This window comes from Trifolium pratense, linkage group LG2 (assembly GCF_020283565.1).
Source record: "Trifolium pratense cultivar HEN17-A07 linkage group LG2, ARS_RC_1.1, whole genome shotgun sequence".
Lineage (NCBI taxonomy): Eukaryota > Viridiplantae > Streptophyta > Magnoliopsida > Fabales > Fabaceae > Trifolium > Trifolium pratense.
In genome coordinates, this window is record NC_060060.1 from 35,778,815 (window position 1) to 35,801,069 (window position 22,255).

At 32.8% G+C, this 22,255-nt stretch overlaps 3 protein-coding genes and 1 long non-coding RNA gene across 9 annotated transcripts; 2 read left to right on the top strand and 2 right to left on the bottom strand.

The window, feature by feature from the left end:
- The first annotated feature begins 3,186 nt into the window (after window positions 1–3,186).
- On the top strand, window positions 3,187–4,186 carry LOC123904648 (heavy metal-associated isoprenylated plant protein 36-like). Its single transcript, XM_045954284.1, has 3 exons — window positions 3,187–3,210; window positions 3,305–3,383; window positions 3,528–4,186. Exons 1-3 carry the CDS (start codon window positions 3,187–3,189, stop codon window positions 4,184–4,186), a joined length of 762 nt encoding a protein of 253 aa, XP_045810240.1.
- A 349-nt stretch (window positions 4,187–4,535) lies between these two features.
- On the bottom strand, window positions 4,536–9,039 carry LOC123910081 (ABC transporter I family member 1). Of its 6 annotated transcripts, none has more exons than XM_045961122.1 (3): window positions 7,597–7,643; window positions 5,767–5,850; window positions 4,536–5,519 (listed from the first exon to the last, which is right to left on the bottom strand). In XM_045961122.1, the coding sequence occupies exon 3, from the start codon at window positions 5,410–5,412 to the stop codon at window positions 4,720–4,722; it is 693 nt and encodes a 230-aa protein (XP_045817078.1). In that variant the 5' UTR covers window positions 5,413–5,519; window positions 5,767–5,850; window positions 7,597–7,643; the 3' UTR covers window positions 4,536–4,719. The 6 variants fall into 6 exon arrangements, with proteins under 6 accessions (XP_045817078.1, XP_045817079.1, XP_045817084.1 ...); XM_045961123.1 differs by lacking the exon at window positions 7,597–7,643 and adding an exon at window positions 6,702–6,882; XM_045961128.1 differs by lacking the exons at window positions 5,767–5,850; window positions 7,597–7,643 and adding an exon at window positions 9,019–9,039.
- Window positions 9,040–9,746: 707 nt separating this feature from the next.
- Window positions 9,747–10,549, bottom strand: LOC123910083. The gene is made up of 3 exons (XR_006810122.1): window positions 10,437–10,549; window positions 9,918–10,103; window positions 9,747–9,804 (listed from the first exon to the last, which is right to left on the bottom strand). It is a non-coding gene; the product is annotated as an uncharacterized LOC123910083 (long non-coding RNA).
- Window positions 10,550–15,889: 5,340 nt separating this feature from the next.
- Window positions 15,890–19,992, top strand: LOC123906258 (NADP-dependent glyceraldehyde-3-phosphate dehydrogenase). Its single transcript, XM_045956125.1, has 9 exons — window positions 15,890–16,409; window positions 17,058–17,251; window positions 17,345–17,473; window positions 17,727–17,846; window positions 17,996–18,132; window positions 18,224–18,379; window positions 18,781–19,159; window positions 19,344–19,460; window positions 19,656–19,992. Exons 1-9 carry the CDS (start codon window positions 16,265–16,267, stop codon window positions 19,767–19,769), a joined length of 1,491 nt encoding a protein of 496 aa, XP_045812081.1. The 5' UTR covers window positions 15,890–16,264; the 3' UTR covers window positions 19,770–19,992.
- Window positions 19,993–22,255: the final 2,263 nt, after the last annotated feature.

Sequence of the window (22,255 nt, forward strand, 5' to 3'; positions counted from 1 at the left end):
ATCAATACTCCCAGAACTGAGAATTTAAATTCTGAGCATAAAAAACTAAAATTTTCCATTTAGGGTTTGAACAAAACAAGGAAAATGAAAGCAGAAGTAGTCACTTTTAACACTACGTTGGTTAGACGATGTATGGAACGAAAGAGGGAAAATTGAATGAACAGAATCCAAAATAGAAAATTCCCATCTTTCATTCCATACAACTCTACCCAACATCATATTAAGATAACTCCAACAAAGGAAATTGTTAATTGTGAGGCTCAGTTTTGGTACAAAGACGAGATCGATCGACGAAAAGAAGCATCACCATGGATGGCTGCAATTAGGTTTGAAAACCCTAAATCGGGAAAAGGACAAAAAAGTCAATTTCACCGATTGCCACGCCACCGACAAGTATTCTATGACGTCGATCGATCGATCTATCCAAATCCACACTCCAAAATAATCGTCACTGCCTCTGAGAGAAAGAGAAAAGAGAAAATGAAAGAAAGAATGAAAAAAGGGGAATGGAAAAGAAAGATATAGATATATACAGAACGAAAGAGAGAGAGAGAGTAGTAGTAGTAGTAGCAGCAGCAAAAACGCAGGTGCGAATAGTATTACTATTATTACTACTATTAATTAATTATTATTATTTGTTCATAGCTTTGAGATTGGGAATCTACAACATCAATGAGAAATCAAATCTCATTCTGAAAATGGAGTGTGGATGTAGAAACCCTAATCTACTCATCAAATTTTCTATGCTCAGATTTATACAGCGACTCTTTCTCAATTTTCCGATTCTACCCTTTGCAACATTTCATCGGAAACATCGCTCTGGCATGGGGATGAATAGTTGAATACAGATGATCATTTTTTTGTTGTTTAATTTTGGTTTGGGCCTTGGGCTACACGAATACCCAAACAACTAAGTTTTTACTTCTTGCAAGTTAAGTTTTGCTTTTCATGCCCTCCCTTTTTTGTTTTAAATATTTTTCTCTATTCACTTAGGTGCACACAAATATTCCCAACCATATATCATTGACATTAGCGTTTTTTATGTGAAAGTGTATAGTGACAGAAACACACATACAAGTGGGAGTGGGTTCATAGCATGATTGATAATATTAACCCAAAACAATATTGCTATTGATGATGTGTTGGTGGAGATTAAGGATGTAGTTTGGAATAAATGGGTAGCGTTGAAGGTTATCGTGTTTACTTTGAAGCTCTTGTAGAATCGCTTGTCAACAAATAATAATTTGCACATGCATGAATGGGCTTATGGATTATTCTCTTATGTGGTTGCGGTTGCTCCCACTTATGAGAAAAGTTTAAATCACATTATTTTTCTCTTCAAATGTCATGTGTTCTTTTTTGTCTTCTGAACTATTTATCATTTTTTAGTTATTTTGGCACATTTTGTGCTAAAGTAACTTAATTAATACAATTTTTGTTTCTACGAAAAAGAATAAAAATTAAAGTCGTTAACAATTTAAAGGTCTTGCTAAATAGGCGATGTTTACTGTGAAAGACTCATTTAAGTCTTGCACCATGCAAGACTTGTTTCTATCGTTGGATCAAAATATAGCATAAGATATTATCATGTATTTTGTGTATTATATTAGTTAAATTTTAATTTTTTATTAAAAAAAAAAGTTTCATTCTCCTTCCTCACAACAATCTATTCTTCGCCGTCGAACAAACCACATCTTTGTGTCCCAAGGCCGTAGTTTGGCCAAGTAATCACCAATATTTAATTTTTTTCTTCCCCCTCTGCATAAAACGACATCTTAAATTTCAAATTAGAAAGATTTTAAAAACCCCAATTGACACCTCATTTTTTTCCAGCCGCCATGGCCACCGGCAGCCGCATATGGAAAAATCGGACTACGATTTTCTTTCGTTTGACATCGGCAACAAAACCCCTAAATTTATTTTATGATTGGAGCGATTTGTCGGCGACCACCGTGTCGGAAACACATCTCCGCCGAGCCGGAATTTTATATTCCCTACCACTTCCATTATCATGGTCTCTGCATGTTTTCCCCATATTCTCTTTGTTATATTAAAATTAATTTGTTTGCTATAGTTCAATATTAGAAACAAGGAAGAATATTCAATATCATCAATAGATGGAATAATGTAAACAAAAACAAAGATCAATAACATGCAGAGTAGATGATGGTGAATAAGAGTTTTTGATAAAGTATCGCACCTTGGCTGTGAAAGGAGAGAGATTTTTATGTTGGGTTGAGAAGAAAGAGAAAGAAAAGTAAAAACAAAAAATCAAGTATTGATGACATACAATAAGATGTGGTGGGTCTATAAATCCAACTCTTGAAAACATGTTGTGAACCGTGCAAGATATTCCTTACTCTTTCACATTAGAAAAAGCCATATATATATGTTAGGAAATTAACAAATAGAAGTTTTGTACGTGCTGTTAAGTAAAAATTAAAACTGTGTTAAAAGAAAATAATTTTTAACCTTGAATATACAACTTTCAGTTTAAATGTGATATCTCTATATTCATAATATGTGTCTTTAGAGTATTTTTAGAACATGGTGATACCATTCGTGAGATTATTATTACAATTATTTTGTTAAAGAAAAAAATATATCGATCGTTAGTTGGTTCAGTGGTGATTGGCGCTGAACTTGGTAGGAGGAGCACGGTTTGATCCCCGCAACTGCGATCGGGAGGGGGCTGGAACCACTTGATGTCAGAACTGACTCCCGAACCAGATTAAACTGGTGGTGAAAAACCAAAAAAAAAAAAAAGTATTACAATTAAAATTGCAACATCGCGCATGTAAATTCAAGATACTTGATTTTATAAATTACAGTAATAAAAATTGTATCCTTCAAAGATATATTTTAAAAAAATATAAAAGATATAATTATTCATAAAATAAATTGGAAATTTATCAGTGAACAAATAAAATATGTAGAAGAGATATAATTATTTAAACCAAAAAAAAAAAAAAGAGATATAATTATTCATAAAATAAATAGGAAAGATATTACTTATTTTTGAAAAGAATCGTAATCAATTAGTGGACAAAACCCTAATAATAATAAGGCCGTGGCACTAATTATGCTTACATAATTCAATATCACTACTTATAGACGTTTCATTCTCTATAAACAACAAGAAATTTGTGACATTACAAGGAAAACAAATTGTGACACTTTACACTAATGGAGAACAATACTGAATTTCCGGTAAGCAATTTTTTCACTTTTTCATTTTGTCCATACAAAGCTTCAATATGTTCATTATTGATAGACTATATTTTCATACCTTTCATACAATCAGATTTCTACTTTGAAAGTTGATTTTGGCTGCACAAAGGGTTGTCCAACTGATGTGAGCAACATGTTGCAACAACTAAAGGGTATAGTGTTTGCTCTATATATATATACTTTTTTTTTTCCTTCTATCTTAGTCCTTTCTATTTTCTAGGTAGTAGTAGATTTGTTGATGGTTTAGTCTTTTTCTAATATCTTATTTTTTATTAAATTGTAAAACTTGTAATCAGGAGTGAAATCTATTTCGGTTGATCCAATTCAAGGGAAGGTAATAGTTGTTGGCAATGTAAATCCCATGATGATAATCAAACTTCTTCAAAAGATGGGTAAAAAGGCACAACTTTGGTCTTTTGACAAAGAACCAAAGAAAGACAAAGAACCAAAGAAAAAGACATCCGGTTCTCATGCAAAACATAAGCACTGCTGTTGTGATGAGAGTAGTGACACTACTGAAACTGATCATAATCATGGTCATAAACATAGGACACATCACCATCAAAGAAGCAACAATATGCATGACCAGCAAAATAACATGTTTGGTTTTGGTAATCAACATGCACCACATCAACATGCACCACCACCGCCGATCAATGGATATCAACACGCACCACCACCAGGATATCAACATGCACCACCACCAATGGCAGGGTCCAACCACCAACCATTCTCAGGATATCATAACTATCCTCCAATGCATAGGTACCAACCTCAACATATGGCATCTCAAATGGCACCACCAATGTTTCCCGGATCAAGGCCTATGCATGGTTACCATGGACCGGGTCAGCCCGGATGGCCAGCTTATGGAAATTATGGCTCAAGATTTCCAAGTTACAATCCCATGATTCACTACAACAGTTATGCAGACAATTATCGCTATACTACATAGATGGATTTTATATATGTCAAAGTTTTTACTTGTATGATCTTACTATGGTTTACTCTCTTTATTGGTTTACTTTTTAGACTCTTTTTTGGATATTACCATTTATTATTTCGATATTATCCAATTTATGCTACCACCAATTCCAATTGCTATACTAGACTACGAAATTTTAGTGCATACATCATCTCCATAGTAATCAATATATATATATATATATATATATATATATATATATATATATATATATATATATATATATATATATATCAAACCATGTAACATATATATGTGTGAGACCAAAATAATACATGAGCTAGATTACCTCAAGTACAAAGTAGGTGTGCCAACATAGTATCAAAAAAGTTATTTTTAGGACTCTTCAAATATTTTATGGAAGAAACAAGAAACAGAAACACAGGCTGCAAGTGACGAGTTAGGCTGTAACAAAAAGACAACTAATAGGAATCGAGACATTTCCAATAAATAATTCCAAGACTTAATCCTGTCTTGAAGTAAAATGTGAATAAAAATAAGAATTAACTAATATTCACCTCCCGGCCAAGCATATCTGTATGTGTCATGCTCCTTGGAAACCTTGGCGGCAGCTTCAAGACCATGGAATCTTCTATCTCAATGGGTAAATGAGTTGCTACAATAACAATTCCTCCTTGTTTCCTGTGTTCTGCAATAATGTACTCGAGTAACTTTACACCTTCATCATCTAATGCAACTGAAGGCTCATCTAGCAACCATATGGGGCGATCCATTGCGAGCATTCTGGCAAGTTGCAATCTTTTTCGCTGGCCCATTGAAAGCACCTTTGGCTTTTCCTTAGCCAATCTTCCTAGTCCCATAAACTCAAGCGCAGGCATAGCCTTCCCGTGCTTGCCTTCAAGAAGTTCAAACCATTGAATATTGTCCAGAACATTAAACTTGTCATTAATTGCATCCCTGAGGGAGACCCAGTTAAGCTGAAGTTTATACTGATGGAAGATTGCAGATTTTTGAATGTCATGGCCATTCCAAAGGACTTCACCGGCAGAAGGACGAGAAAACCCAGCTAGCAAGCGCATGAAAGTTGTCTTTCCTGAGCCATTTGCACCTGTTAGCACAAATGCCCCTCCATCATGAAGAGTGACATTCACGTGAGACAGAATTTGCTGGCCATTTCTCATGCAAGAAACATTGTTAAGGAGGAGCCGAGGGAATGGGAGTTTTCTTATAGACATGAAGTTAATTGAAAACCACTGCCAATATATGTAAGTTCAGATTAATGCTTTCTTTTTGCTGGCTATGCAATTAGTGCAGGTCCCAGAGCATCTCCAGCATAAGTTCACTGTAATTTTAAAAAAAATAATAACAAATTGTAAGCAAAAAAATTATGATTTCCTGAAAAGTGACTCAGCATCACACAAAAAATATGCCATTGTGTCATAATAACTTTTAAACACTACATAAATAGAGCGTTTAAATTACTCCTGATGTTCAAACATTTTCATCAGTGCGAAATAAAGGCGGACTTTGAATGAAGTGGCGTGATAAGTTTGGGATTTATGGTCACCCCAGAACAAGAGAGCACTCACCTTTACCAATTTGAGTAACTAACTATTATCGCGGTTCCTCTTTTGACTATACACACAACCATGAGTCCACAGCCCGCAGAAAATCTCCAATTGCCAATAAACAAATATAATTACAAATATTAACAACTAGTCTTACGCATGGAGTAAAATGAGATAAGTTTATTGTAAAATATTTGAGAATTTAAATCTCAACTTATAAAAACATTTTCAATGAATTTCGGTATATACACCAAATACATATTTGCAAAAATAATAAATGAAAGCCTTAAAATACCCCCCTAAACGAAGCCTTTGTGAGAAAATGAACTTTGAACCCTTACAATAGTTTTTCCCATGAAAGCTAAAAGAACATAATATCAAAATGTCTAAGTAATTATATGTAATCAATGTGTGCCTCCGTTTATCCTTAAAAATCCTTCGAGAAATCGGTAGCAATTTCTTCATAAGAACATGAAAAGAAGTGTCTGGCCTATAACAATAAAAACCTGAAGACACTTCGAAGAGGTATGGTAAGACTTAAAAGGTGCTAATGGAAGTATATAGCTAGGTGGTGGTTTGGCTTCAAGGAGTGCAGGAGCATGTCTTTGTTTTCTTGAGAGAAGCAACCGGTGGCTTGGTGTGTGACAATTCAGGTGGACCCTGGGTGTGGGAATTGTTAATCATTATGACAGGAAGTAATTATATTATATGATGCTTCGGATCAACTGGAAAATGGGAGGCTGATTTAGGGTGTTTTCTGGACACAATTCTAGTCTTCAATTGAACATTACCAAACACACCCACAAAAAATAAAAGTGCAAGTGTGAATAATATCAAATTCTGTAGCCTTTAAAACATTATAACCAAAAGATAACAAAACAAAGAAACTACAATTAAATATAAAAAAAATGAAATATCAAAAAATAAAAAGAGACAAGAACTAAATAACGCAGTACCTTGGATGTTCAATAATGTCCCATCATTACCCACAAATAATTACATGTTTGTAGACTCATCACAATTAAAACTAGTTACTAGTTAAACCTCACTCAATTGACTCAAAAACGCAAACCCATCAATAAAAAGGGGGGTTTATAATTTAGTTTGTTCTTGCGTTCGACAAAAACCAAAAAAAAGGGGGGGGGGGGGGGCTTGAATTAAAAGAACAACACATATTGCTATTGCTTCGAGGGAAACAAGTGGAGTCGAATTGTACTAATCATCATCGACCAGATAGAGAAACCTACTACATTACGATTGAGAAAAATTAAGCAAATGCTAAGAATAAGATTGTAATAAGTTGAGTGGGAATTGAAGTAATGCAATTGACCTTTTGCAGTTGAGCCCGAAAATCCAATGTTGCAACAAAGACTTCAAAGGAGAAAAAATGGATTAAAACTGACAAAATGAACTTTAACTCCTTGAAAGCTATAACAGCCTAATATAAAAACGGCTTATTTATAATCAAGTTGTGCCCGCCCCCCCCCCTTTCCCTTAAGAATCCTTTTAGACATCAGTAGCGAGTGCTCTACTGATGTCTAAAAGGACTCTTAAGGGATTGATGGAATAAAAGATGATATTGAACACATTGAAAGAACCAAATCCAACATTTAATGTAAATGTAAATGACACTTTGAGTCTCTTTCAAACACATAATAATGTGTGATTAAGTGAAGCAATTTGACAAACACTTGGTGCACAAACAACAAGACATATTTACATTGTCTCTCTTTCTTTTCATATTCACTCTTCCTTTCATTACATGAAATTCCATTAGTTAAAAAATTGATTAAAAGGCATGAACAAAACCATTATGTTAGAAACCATAAGATCTTGGATAATAAAACTTACCAAAGAAGATGAAAAATAGTGGTGGCGGAATGGAACGCGGCGGAGTTGGCGGCGGAGTTGGCGGCGGTGCGATTTTTTGTAGAGAATGATTATTCTTCAATGGTGGTTTGAGGGGACGCCGTTCTTCGCAGTGAGAGTAATAAACAAGACAAGGGAAAAAAGGAGCCAACAAAATTAAAGGGGGTGCAAGGAGTAAAAACTAAAAACATTTTTATTATTTTTTTTAGTCATTTTATTAATTTGTTTTTCGAAATTAATTTATATACATTTTCGGTATAAAATTATTTTAGATATGCATCCCAACCCATCATATATTGTTTTAAAAATGCATGATGTATCACATTTATTAAAGGATTTAATTGATATGCACTGACGGTGTAAAATAATTTTACACTGTCAATCAATACCAACCATGTTTTCCGCCACATCACCCCACTTCACCCCACTTTCTTGATATGACATGGTAAAATAATGGTTTTTTATTGGACGATTGTGTAAAACTATTTTACACCGTCGGTGCATATCAATTAAACTCTTTATTAAATGATGTGACAACACATGATTGGATGCATATATAAAAAAAACTTTATACTAACTATGCACAACAATTAAATTCTTATTTTAATGTTTTTTTTAATCTCTGTTTTTAAGGCACTTTCATTATAAAGTTGTAGTATAAATATATCAAAAAAATCATAAAGTAGTAGTATAAGTATATTTCAAAAAATGGAGCAAAAAAAAAGTATATTTCAAAAAAAGTATATTGTCAAAAAAAGTATATTTAACAATTTTTAACAAAAAAATATAAAATAAAGTAGGAGTAGTATAATTGCTTAAAAAAAGAGAGTATATTTTTACAATTTTTGTAAAAGAAAGAAAAAGTATAACAGTTATTTACTTATTTAATAAAATATTACAAGTTGCGTTTCATTTACCGTTAAAGGGGTTCGTTTGACCGAGCTTTGTAAAGCTGATGTAACATGCTGCAGCCTGCATAGATTCAATTGAATTAAGAAGAAATAGGAAAAATGATGCATAAAACATGCTCCCTTTCAACTGATTCAGTAAATACCAGACTACTCCAAACTAATATAGCCAACTATTATTAATAAATGAGAAATGTGCAAGGTACAACTATTATTAATTAATTAATATTATCAATTGAAAGGTATACAATACAACAAATCAGGACATGACCATGAATGACTTCCAAATGCAGCCATACTTTGAGCATTCATACAATGCAAACATGGAAGAACAAAAAGTAAGCACACACATACACAGTTTCAAGTGGGGAAAAGAATAATAACTTCAGCCATGAACACTTTGGATCCACAAAATGGACATTTCTCACATATATCTATTATCTACACAATATAACCAAGAGTTCAAGGGAGAAAACAGGGAGTTTAGTTCACTTACAATGGAGCCAACTCTTAAATCATGCATCACAGTATGGAGCCAACTTTTCTCAGGTTCAACATGGTCCACTGCCGCAGCTCCTTTAGTACTCTTGTTTTGTCCACAATTCTGAAATCAATAACAAACCACAATCATTCATAGATTGAACCAGAAAGCAAAAAGTAAAGAAAAACCATAATTAAAATCAAAATTGGAAGAGTAATAAGAAATTACAAGTAATTATTTGCTAGAATGAATTACACAAGTTATTGATGTATCACTTTCAATCTGTCCATTACACTATTTCTTCAACTTATCCAAAAGCAAGATAACACAAACTCAAATTAGATGTAATCACATAATTATGCACATATTTATGATTATATAACATGGAATATCAGGTAATTCTTGACAATGGAGATTCTCACCAAATCAGCAAGTAATCGTGTAAAAACCAATTATTATTTAAGATACAATTTTGGGAGCCTTAAATGAGCCAAAACAAAGGGGCGAGTTGGTAAATGCAGTACACAGAAGAAATTCTTTCACACAAAATAACATAAAATTTCCAATAGAAAAGAAAGCTAAAAGATGTGACAAATTAAAAGATGTGAGATTCAAGCCAAAAGCTAAAAGAAAGCTATACAAAATAATGTTAAGTAGACAAATTAAAGACCAATAGAAAAGGAACAAAATCAAACAAAACCTTCTGACATTAGAAATATGAAAGTCCTTTTGTACCATACCTAATGAATTGTGATTCTAATTTTCATAACTGAATGCATGAAGAAAGATTGAGTTGTAGGGCTGCAACAATTTATGAAAACATTAAACATAAGTTAGAATATGTCACTAAATATAATAGCTGAAAAAAGCATGATAAATGATGAAAATTACAAAGAAAGAGTTACTTTATTTACAGGATTTAGCAGTTCCTTGTAGGGTGATTCATCCAAAAGCAATGTGTTTGATTCAATGTAATATCCATTCTACAATGGAAGATTAGGATTATACTTGTCCCAAATTTTCCTTAAATCCTTCAAAACAAGTGGTTTGTGCTTGTTTTCAAGAGTTTTGAAACTTGTTTCAGTACAATGTGACAAGTCCTGTCAAGAATATGTAGAATTAGATGAATTCTAAAAACTATTAACTAACACTAACTCATTCAAAAGTGAACTAGTAGCTATAACAGTATCAAGAGAGCCTTCACTTATAAAAGCATAATCCAAAACCTACACTCTATGAATTCATCTTAAGCCTTCATCTATACACATTCTTTTTTGGACAGCTTATGAGCCATTGTGCAACTATATGACAAAACAATATCTAAACTAAAAACAAAGAAGAATTTCAACATTTGGAAATACAAAAATCAAAGAAAACAAAGACACTGAAGATATCACAAACCTAATATAATGAATTTTAGTAAGTTAATATACCTTTAAATCATCAATATTGGGGGAAAATTGTAAAAGCATCACTATTGTAACAAAATCAGTGTATGTTTAGAAATTAGGGTTTTAACTTTCTATTCCCAAATTCAATTCACTGAATAATTATATAATGAAAAAATTAATACAACTACATCCATGTTAAAACGGAGGGATCGGATAATTCAATGGTCAGCCTGAATCTGTTATTTACTTAATTTTGTTAAAAAAAAATTGCCATATACAAATTCCATATTGCCCTCCACTTTCAAAAGATCAACATTAGAATACTTTCCATACTTTCTTTTCATGCATATTGGGTTACAACAACAAGAGCCCTATTAAAGGTTAAAATAAAATTCAAATGTTTTCATATAAGCTGTTTTTATAAGTGATTATAGAGAATCATGTTGATCACAACTTATTGACATCATAAAAGTCCTCTCAAAATGTCTCATATATAGTTATCTAAAGATTCATTCTTTTCACACCTCCCGAGTCTTACACACGCCCCCAGCCTTCCAATCCCACGCCCTTATAACATATGCGAGTGTGTAAATAGTAAAATTAGGTAAAAAAAAAAACAATTTGCATCATAGAATACGAACCTTATAAAATCAAATATTTTTGTATCTCATCCCTTCCTTCGCCCTCTATTTTATAAGGTGCATTCTAGAATGCGAACTGTTTTTTTTTTTTCCTAAATTTTGCGCCCCTTGAGTTTGCTACTTAAGTAGCAATGAAGTATTTTTAAAATTTTCAAGGGTGAACAAGGAATTATAGTAAACTTGAAAATAAAAAGTCTTATTTAAAACAACAAATTCAAACAAGGCAATCTAAATAGACCAAAAGTATACCAATTTAGGAAGAACTTTTATCAATCTCAAACAAAATAAACCAATTTAAGAAGAACTTTTATCAATCTGAAACAAAATGACATTGGCTAGACACCATAAATTACTCGATCCCTATCCCCCCACCTGGAAATGGAAACATACATATAAGTATATAACTTATAAACCATCATTCTTGCTCTAATTTGGAATTAATTGAAGACTTTAGACCACCTCATATATATATATATGTGTCATTCCATTCCAGCATATTCATTGTGCCCCGATTCCAATTTTGTTGAAATGATCACATAACTTATTCTTCAACACTACGTCATAATTTCTTTGTAACCTACAATTGGTCAATGTTATATATTTGTTCATGATTTCACTTGTACCCTAAGCTAAATTAAGTTGGGTTGATCTCATTTGATAAGATAAGATAAGACCAAAACAGATATCCCAAAAATTGAGCCTCTATCAATGACCAATGTCATGATGGTACTATGCATGGTAGGCCATGCACTTTTATTTGGAAACAAAGCAATGCCATTCTTTTCAATGAGGTCCATCTACTTTTTATTTTCATGGAAGAATTGTAAGGCCATAATCTCAAATGGCTACAATGTAATTAAATGGAAGTGATCCTCAACCACAAATAAGCAAGGAATGGAGGTAGACATGCTATCAATAACATTGCACGCTTTATAACATGTATGTATTATCAACTACCCCATTCCCCAACGACCCCTTTCTTTTCTTGGCAGGTTGTGAGTGTGGTCTTCAATTAAATCCCACCTAGATCGAGAGACCAAGCTTAAAATTCAATTGATTATCATGAATTCTTCGGTACACATTTTATTTATATGTGTCGGTATACTGCTGAGTAATTCTAATAGGTTCAGAAAATTGCATTTACACTACAAGAAAAACGCAATTTATTGGCGGCCAAAAACCGCCAGAAACAAGGAAAAACCGCCAGAAACAGCTAAATTAGTGGCGGTTTACTGGCGGCCACGATGCGCCAATAATTAAGGCGACGGTAACATTACTGGCGGCCAAAGCCATCGAAAACAGAGCTGACGAGACTTACTGGCGGCCCAGACCGCCACTAAGTAACAACGGTCAAGTTTCTTTTGCAGGTTGCGTCAGAGCTACTGGCGGCTAGGACCGCCACTAAATTTGCCCAGATTTTGACCATTTAGCGACGGTTTGGACCGCCACTACAGCCTTTTCAAAAATTTTAAAAAAAAACGTTTTTAATTAATTATTTTGTTTTAAAAAAACCGTTTTTTAAATATTAATTGCTTTAAAAAACATTTTAATTTATTTAAATATAAAATTTAATAATTAATTATTTTGTTTTAAAAAAACATTTTTTTTAAATATTAATTGCTTTAAAAAAACATTTTAATTTATTTAAATATAAACATAATTTATCATATCAATATAAACATCAAATATTAAACTTGCATGAATATTAGAGAAATACTTACCAAAATGAAGAAAAACAAGAGTGAAATGATAAAAAGTTGGAGAATTTTTAGAGTTAAGAATTTTTAGAGAGATGTTGGAGAAATTTTAGATAGAGAAAGGATTGTAGGAAATGAGAGTTGTGAAGTGAAGGAAGATATATATAGAGGGGGATAAAATTCGTGGAAATCTGTTCTTGGAGCTTATTGGCGGTCAAAGCCGCCACTAAGCCCCAACGGTTATATTTTTTTTCAATTTCCAACCACTTTGCGGCGGCCCAGACCGCCATTAATGTCTGGGCGTGTTTCAAGAATATTACCGGCGGTCAAAACCGCCACTAAGTCCTCCAACGGCTACTTTTTTAAATTACCAACACTTTGTGGCGGCCTAGGCCGCCAGTAAGGTCTGAGGCGCCATTTTTTTTTTTTTTTTAATATTCTTGGTTAGTTAGTGGCGGCCTGGACCGCCGGTAATGTCCAAGACAATTACTGACGGCCAGGACCGCCAATAAATTCAAATTTTCGTAATTAAATATTATTTGATAAGTTTGTGGCGGTTTTGATTAATTATTGGGGGCTTAGGCCGCCAGTAAGCTACTGAGGACCAAAACCGCCAGTAAATTTCACCGGTAAATGAGTATTTTCTTGTAGTGTTAACATAATTTGTGAACATATTGAAATTATCCACCGCAACGATGTAGCAGAACATCATATCTGAATACGATGTGTACATGGTGTTCATCATTACTAATGTTTTACTTCACATGAGATTTGAAGCATTTGTTGGCAGTTAAATAGTTTTTTTGAAGATGGTTGGCAGTCTGGCAGTTAAATAGTTAATGATGATTATCTAATATTATGTATTTTTAGGTTAACAATAGTAAAAGTGATTTATCCAAAAATTCTTAGATGAGATAGTACGGGTCTCTTCTAACTTAACTAAGGTTATGAGTTCGATCACTGACTTGGGCATTCACTAGTGTTAAAATTCTTAGGAAGAGTTTGCAACTCATTTGAGTTCTACAAAACTCGAGAGATTAATTTATGCATTTGCGCATAAAGTTACCTAATAAACTTGAGGTTTTGGACCGGAAAATGCTAACAAGACACATTTTTCTATCCTACAAAGTTCTTACTCCCTCCGGTCTTTTTTATAAGGAACACTTAGGGCAAAAAATTTGGTCCTTTTTATAAGAAACTTTGACCAATTTTCAAATGTTTTAAATGTTCAATTTCACTTATGCCCTTATTTACTATGAGAGAGAATTTAAAAATAAGTAAGTTAGTTGAATAAAGAGTAATTAAATAAGGGTATATATGGAATAAATTAAAATTTATAAGAGTATTAAATGAAAATAACTATGTTAAATGTGTTTCATTGGTCTGTGTGATTTTTTCAAAGTGTTCCTTATAATAAGGACCGGAGGGAGTATTAAACAAGAGTGACTATGAACAAATTTCTGACAATTTATTTAAAGAATCAAGTCCCTTACCACTAATATCAAGTTATTACTCGTAACAAGTAATTCTTAAGGGTTCAAATATAGTAAGAGCACAATTTTGATATGTTTCATACATGTAAAATAAATATGTATTAAAACATTCCACTTTCCATCCAATATCCAATGTGTATAATTTTAAGAAAATTTCCTTTACCTTACCAAAAAATATATTTCATTTACCTTAAATTAGTCAATGTCCTAATTTAACTCCTAGATTTTGGCTTACTAACTCTCTAATATACTTGAATCAATGAACTAATTACTCTCACTCACTCATGCATTTTTTTAGTTTGAATTCCATCTAACATGCTATCTTCGTGGACGGCGCCATGCATCAGCTTCACAAGCAGGAGTAATACTTTAGCTCTCAATATTAAAATTCCAACCAAGAAGAGAGATAGATTTGTTCAGCAATTCAATTTTTTTGCGCCACAACATATGAAATGTATGCGATGCTCATTGGTCGATGAAATTACTGCAGTAAAAGGTGTCTTTCGAGTTTGCATTTCACTACTATTCACAGTTATGAAAACCATTACATTACTTTTGATTTTGTTTTCCAATTTCCACATTATAAGTGTAGTAGTGCTTACAAACTCTTAACAAATGTGATTTATAGGAATAGGGATTACTCATTATGAACTACTATAACTTACTCAAATAATTATTAATTTATAAAATAGTTGTTTCTTTATGGGGTACAAATTAACAGTATGCATGTTTGTGTATTCAAAGATTAAAAAAAATAGAAAATGGCATTAACTAGGTGGATGTAGATTTTGTCAAATTGTGGATCCAATTTATTTGCTTTCCCTCTTCTGACGGTATACTAGTACCTGAAATTCAAATGTGTCACATATTTATGATATAAAAATTTGACTTAGACAAAACCCTCCAAAAATTTGTTAGGTAAAATGCTAGCCATTGAGTTTGGTTCATTGAACAATTATAAAGGTAAAATAAATAATCTGATGAATAAATTAACCGTGTGCTTTATAGGACAAAAACACTAGAGTTCACTTTAGACTTTAGAGGAACATTAAGAAGTAGGATTAATTAGAATTTTCAAAAATAATAATTCAAGAGTACCTAGATAAGATGATAAGGAATTTCTATCAATTTAATCAGAGATCTCGAGTTTAAATTCAGTCCTAAACTATCAGTGTTAATTTAATGCAAAATGACAATTCAAGTCTTAAAAATCATTTAAATTTAGATCAAAGACCCGATTTGGTCTTTCACAATTTTCTCTCGGCTGAAGATATGTTAATTTTTTATTATGATGAATCAGAGACTAACTTGTCCTTCGTATAAAAATGTCAAGAACTAATGTAAATTTATTTTTGTTATCAAAGATTAAATTAAATGCAAAATGAACTGTTATCTTATGCACCCTCACAATTTATCTCCCGGGAGAGTCCAATTTACCCATTGATCTCTGATAAATTGTTCATGATTTTTTGCCATGATTCATGAGGTCAATCTTATGTCATTTTGACAAACTAGTAATTCCACTAGATCACCGTTTATTCGGGTACAAATTAATAGCATATACCGTTTATTCTATACTTTCACTAGTTGATTAAATTATTCACCTTGTCTCTCGATCACAAGTGGAATACAAAACAAGAACTAATTTACACAGTCATTAAGTTAACAGCTCAATTTTTACTTCAAAACATTTTCTGCATGGCTTATATTGGTTGGTAAATCCCTCTCTTTCTAAAGCAATATAATTCAACATGATTTTATTTTTCTTATCATTTTGTGACTAAATTTCAAATTAAGATAAGATATTGAAGCTCACTTGGCAATTTCAGAACCACCAAAAGAATTCTAATCTGTCCCTAGTCACAGGACAAACCAATTTGTGGCTAACCTTCACTTCACATAATAAATGTTGTCACTCACCAAACAATCAACAAGAAAACCAAATCAACTATATTACACCATACACTCTTCCTACTCTTTTCTTCTATCTACATTTTAAGACTTGAGAGAGAGTTTTCATCTTAGTATATTTTTCTAACATGGCTGCTACTGGAGTTCTTGCAGAGATTTTAGATGGAGATGTATACAAATATTATGCTGATGGTGAATGGAAAAAATCTACCTCTGGTAAAAGTGTTTCTATCATTAACCCTACTACTAGAAAGCCTCAATACAAAGTTCAAGGTAATAATTTTCATTTCTCTTGTGTTTTCAAGTCCTTTACTTTTGTTATCTTGTATAATTCTTCATGTGGAAGTGATCATGTTAGAATAACATGCAAATATATTGGTCTTTGAAATTGTGAACATGGTCAAAATAGTCTCTTAATTTTACGAATTGACAAATACATCTATGAAATTGTAACACGTCAGTCAAAATGGCCCCTCGAGTTGTTAGAGGATATGATTTGGCATGTCAAATGAACATGTGATCTTACATGTGAATATCACATCACCTAAAACTTATGCGGCTCGTTAAATTCATGCATTTTATGTCAACTCTGAGGTTGCTACCTCGAGATCTAGACACGTTAAATAAAGTTTACATGCGATTAATTAGTCCTTAATGTGGGATCTGAGCAGGATGTCTCATGTACATTTGACATGTCATGCATATTATAGGCTCCAACGACAAAAGTTAACAGATGAACCATTTTAACGATGCATTATAATTTTAAAGATATATTTGCCAATTCATAAAAATCAAGGACTATTTTGACCTATGTTCATAATTTCTAAAACTAATTTGCCTAATCACTCTTTTGCGCGATCAATGAAAATTATAAGGAGATGACAGATGTGTACTAAGCCTCTAAGAATGATATCCATGCAGCTTGTTCACAAGAGGAGGTTAATAAGGTTATGGATTCAGCAAAATCGGCACAAAAGTCATGGGCAAAGACTCCACTTTGGAAGAGAGCTGAACTGCTTCACAAGGCAGCTGCAATCCTCAAAGAACACAAAGCTGCAATTGCAGAATGCTTAGTCAAAGAAATAGCAAAACCAGCCAAAGATGCAGTTACAGAGGTACATATATTGTGTATTACATTGTTCTGTTGATTGTTTAGGACTATAATAATATTGAGAATTCATGAAGATAATTGTAATTTTTCCTTGAAGGTTGTAAGATCTGGTGATTTGGTTTCTTACTGTGCTGAAGAAGGAGTAAGAATTCTTGGAGAGGGAAAGTTCTTGGTTTCAGATAGCTTTCCTGGAAATGAAAGGACCAAATATTGTCTCACATCCAAGGTCTATTTTCACTACATATGCATATGCTACATTTTAATTTTCAATTCAATTATTACTATAGTACTTTAATCATTTTAGAACTGGAAAATCAATAGGACATTATATTTATACTTTATAAATTGTCACATTCAGTTGTATTAGTAATTTTTGTGATAACTAAATTAAATGATCATGGTGAAAATGGTGTGTTATCTTATTGTTTTGTTTTTCTTGGTTGATGATGTGGTCTAAGAAAGTTGCAATTGAATTTCAGATACCATTAGGAGTGATTTTAGCCATTCCGCCTTTTAATTATCCGGTCAATCTTGCTGTCTCAAAAATTGCTCCTGCACTGATTGCTGGAAATTCTATTGTACTCAAGCCTCCAACTCAGGTAATTATATCTTTAAGTTGTTTCCATAAGCTTTCGTAAACAGTCTCACAAGTGTTTATGCTAGTAAATAAGTTCAAATAAGTCAGTACAGACAGTTTTCTTTTTATATTTATTGTTCCTTCTAATAGTTGTTTGATGTTGAATTTCAGGGAGCTGTTGCTGCTCTTCACATGGTTCACTGCTTTCACTTGGCTGGTTTTCCCAAAGGCCTAATCAGCTGTGTTACCGGAAAAGGTTCTGAAATTGGTGATTTTCTTACAATGCATCCAGGAGTGAACTGTATAAGGTGACTATATCAATATATGTATGATGCTGTGATAGTATGTATGTAAGTAATTTTTACCTCTACTATAACTTTTAACCTTGCTATGTGCTAGCTTCACTGGTGGAGATACTGGCATTGCAATTTCAAAGAAGGCAGGAATGATTCCTCTACAAATGGAATTGGGAGGAAAAGATGCTTGCATTGTACTTGAGGATGCTGATCTTGATTTGGTTGCTGCAAACATTATAAAAGGAGGTTTTTCATACAGGTGAATGTCTTATTATGCATTGACTTAAATATAACTGCTAATACTAACCTAGATACCTCATCCGACTACACCATATGCTTCTTGATTTTTTTGGTAACCATGTTATTGGTATCCGCCAATTTTTCCTGTAACTAATATTCGTCGGAGAACCTAGATGAACTCCTTTAGTAAGGTCTTTCTCCCAACCATGTTTTTCCCATTTACAACGGTTGAAACTAAGACCTTGCTTAAGACATCTGAGTTCAGTTCCACTCGGACCAACGTAATGTTGGTATATGTTTCTTGATATGCATTATACAATATAAGATAAATATTGCATGGTAAAATTCTCATCTAGAAATTAAATGTTTATTCTCTTGCAAAATTGTAATGTCGCTTACTTAAACTTCTTTTGACTAAAGTGGTCAGAGGTGTACTGCTGTTAAGGTTGTCCTGGTAATTGAATCAGTTGCCGATGCTTTGGTTGAGAAAGTGAATGCTAAGGTTGCAAAACTAAGTGTTGGAGCACCCGAAGATGACAGCGATATCACCCCAGTTGTATCAGAATCATCAGCCAATTTCATCGAAGGCCTTGTCAATGATGCTAAACAGAAAGGAGCAACATTCTGCCAAGAATACAAAAGAGAAGGAAATCTCATTTGGCCTTTGTTATTGGATAATGTTAGGCCAGACATGAGAATTGCATGGGAGGAGCCATTTGGACCAGTTTTGCCGGTAATTAGGATCAATTCTGTTGAAGAAGGAATCCACCATTGTAATGCTAGCAACTTTGGACTTCAGGTAAAATCTTCACCCCTCTCACTTCAATAGTCAATTACCCTTCAAAGAAAGAGTATATGCTTTCTTATAATAATATGAGTTTAACTTTGTTTCAGTCACCGTAAAAAGTTTACACTGTCAACAAATTACAACCATATAAAAAATCTTTACACTGACAAAGTATATACACATTGAACTTGTTTAGGGATGTGTATTCACAAAGGATATCAACAAAGCAATGCTGATTAGTGATGCAATGGAATCAGGAACAATTCAGATAAATTCTGCCCCAGCTCGGGGGCCAGATCATTTTCCCTTTCAGGTGAAACCTCTATAAAACCAATCAAATTATGTTACACAATTGATATTCTCGGTCCTAAAGTAGTAAAAAAAAATATGGTCAAAGTATCTCGTATAAATCGTGCACACAGTCAAACTGTGACACTTATTTTGAGACTAAGCGAGTATCACAAAGCGAAAAACATGTATCTCATATTATGAAATGTTTTAATGACAGGGTATAAAGGACAGTGGAATTGGATCACAAGGAATTACCAACAGCATAAACATGATGACCAAAATCAAAACTACTGTGATAAACTTGCCAAGCCCTTCTTATACCATGGGATAATAATAGTATATTTTTTATGTATGTGTGAGGAAAAATCAATTTAATCTTAGCTGCATAAGTCATAGTAAGCTCACAAACCGCATGAGTTCAGTTGAGCATTGTATTCTCTTTTGCAGCTGGGAGGGAATCAGAGATAAATAACTTGTGTGACTATGTGATACTTCTGTCACATAGCTACTTTCATGTGTCTACTAAATACTAATGTTTAGCATGATATGATGAATCTGAAATGTCTTGTACTTTATCAATAAGTTAGGAATATGATTATTATCAACAACAAAAAAAGTAAGGAGTTAAATGTGTCTACTAATGTTTAGCATGATAACTTCCCCTTCTATCTTTTCATAAGAGTTGCAAAAACATGATTCTTCATTATATACTTTTTTATAAGATAACCATAACCACTTGAGCTGATAGTTCAGTTGTAAAATTTTAATCTTATCATCTCAAAGTACAATTTTTTTAATAATAATCCTTGATTTTGTGTAAGTACTTGACTTTTTTTAGTACTTAAGTTATTTATTTGAAAGGAGGAGTACTTAAAGTTAATGATGCTAATTAGGGACCAAAATGCATGTTGCTGCTTTAGTACTTGAAATGTATTTTTTTTCCATGGCGCCGCTTTTATTTCTCGCGCACCCTTCTCCATTTCGAAATTTTATCCTTCCACTACTGAAGTAGCGGACATTATAAAAATGAGAAATTTGATTAAAAAAACACCCCGTAACATGAAATTTTCAAGATTTTACACCGTCTATTACTTAAGCGGACGTGTAAATTTTTTAAAATTTCATGTATAAGGAGAGTCAATTAGTTAAGTAGCGAACTCAATTCGTAGCAAATAGCAGAAGAAATATTTTGATATTTTTATGGGGTGCGCGAAAACCAAAAGAAATTCTCTTGAAAATACAAGAAACATGAGTCCTTGGCAAAGCTAAATTGCCCATTGGGCCAACTCGCCAAACATGACGAAATTTTCTCATCCACCCACTCACTTTTTCCCCTATCCCCTAACAATTCGGAAAACGTTTTCCGAATTTTTTATAGTGTAAATTTTACACTAGAAAAACAGTTCGGAACGTATTTTTCGAATTTTTTTACGCGCTAAAGAAGTAGGCGAGAAAGTGAGTGGGTGGGATGAAAAAATTTCAAACAAGACAAGTGTGTTAGCCCACCAACAAAGCAACAATGATTAGCGATGAATTATATTTTATCATACAAATCTCTTTTATTTTACAACCTTCCTGTAATTCAGTCTCCTGAATTTTTTTATTTTTTAATGATTTCATTGGCAATCATAAAAAAGACAATTCCTATCTCTATCTCAATCAGCCTGAACCAAAGCTTTGAACGAGTTCGCATAAGTTTTGAACGAGCTATGTGACAGTTTGATGTAAAAAAACCACTGAGGACTTCACATCAACACTCGCGTGGTTGCTCTGTTTAGATGTAAGATTGCATGAACATGAATTTATAAATAGAAATAATTCTCACTTTACAAATCAGTTTTATATTATTGAGTTAAACTCGATTCAAGATTCAAAGACAAAGAATATTGTGATTGGTGTCTGAAGGTGCAATTACTAACATATTTGTTGAAATAAATGATGAGAATATGTGATTTAATGGAAAATGAAAGGCAACATAAAAATGTAAGAATTGAGAACTAACTCTAGTCCAAGTTTATCCATCGATTTTTGTAATTTTTTTCATTCCATTTTCTTTCCACAAAACCAAACACATTCTCTAAGATGCCAAGTTTTGTTGGAGAAGGGAGATGACCTACAAAATAAGTGAGAGATAATAAAGCTCTGGTGAACAAATTCATCACAAAGGACAAAGCCTACTTTATAATAAAACACAAAAAAACCAAAATTTTCCTAAAGCGCTTATGAATTAATTTCCATAGCATAATAATGTTAGGTTAGTAAGTGGAGATTGAGGTGTAAAGAGTGCCCTGTGTGATTGCTACAGCCTACAGGACAAGGACATATACCCTATATCTTTTGCTGTTGCCAAGCTTCAATGAAGCTTTATTCATGTCTAGTCTAATAAAAACTTTCCTACATCTTAGACACATTCATGTTATGTGTGTTTTGAAGCTCTCTCGAGTCTTGTCTCGGTTAAGAATATGTAAAATGTGCACCCTTTTAGAACTTTAAACATTCCACCAATTGAACATGGATTTTCAATCACTGACAACACATAAATGTACATATACTATATAGTAGTATCTTTTATCTTTTATGCTCATCAATTCCAAAAAAAAACAAATTAAGTTTGTGTTTGATTTTGCAGTAGTAACTAGTAAGAGTTGAGTTTCATAAAACGGATGTCTTATTTGTAATTTGTCTGATTATTTCTATGAGCCTTTAAAAATTTCTTAGAAATTGAGTATTTGGTCAAACTTATCTTTACAAAACCGGCTTGTAAGGTGAGGATTGTCTCTAGTTTATAAACACATATCAGACTATCTCGCAATCGAT

What these genes read in the sequence shown, in the direction of transcription:
- LOC123906258 (XM_045956125.1), top strand. Translation starts at nt 16,265, where the DNA reads ATGGCTGCTACTGGAGTTCTTGCAGAGATTTTAGATGGAGATGTATAC. An exon ending in AATATTGTCTCACATCCAAG is followed by an intron (nt 17,474 to 17,726) that starts GTCTATTTTCAC and finishes ATTGAATTTCAG; the next exon opens with ATACCATTAGGAGTGATTTT. An exon ending in CCAGGAGTGAACTGTATAAG is followed by an intron (nt 18,133 to 18,223) that starts GTGACTATATCA and finishes GCTATGTGCTAG; the next exon opens with CTTCACTGGTGGAGATACTG.
- LOC123904648 (XM_045954284.1), top strand. Translation starts at nt 3,187, where the DNA reads ATGGAGAACAATACTGAATTTCCG. An exon ending in AGAACAATACTGAATTTCCG is followed by an intron (nt 3,211 to 3,304) that starts GTAAGCAATTTT and finishes TCATACAATCAG; the next exon opens with ATTTCTACTTTGAAAGTTGA. An exon ending in CATGTTGCAACAACTAAAGG is followed by an intron (nt 3,384 to 3,527) that starts GTATAGTGTTTG and finishes ACTTGTAATCAG; the next exon opens with GAGTGAAATCTATTTCGGTT.
- LOC123910081 (XM_045961128.1), bottom strand. Translation starts at nt 5,412, where the DNA reads ATGTCTATAAGAAAACTCCCATTCCCTCGGCTCCTCCTTAACAATGTT.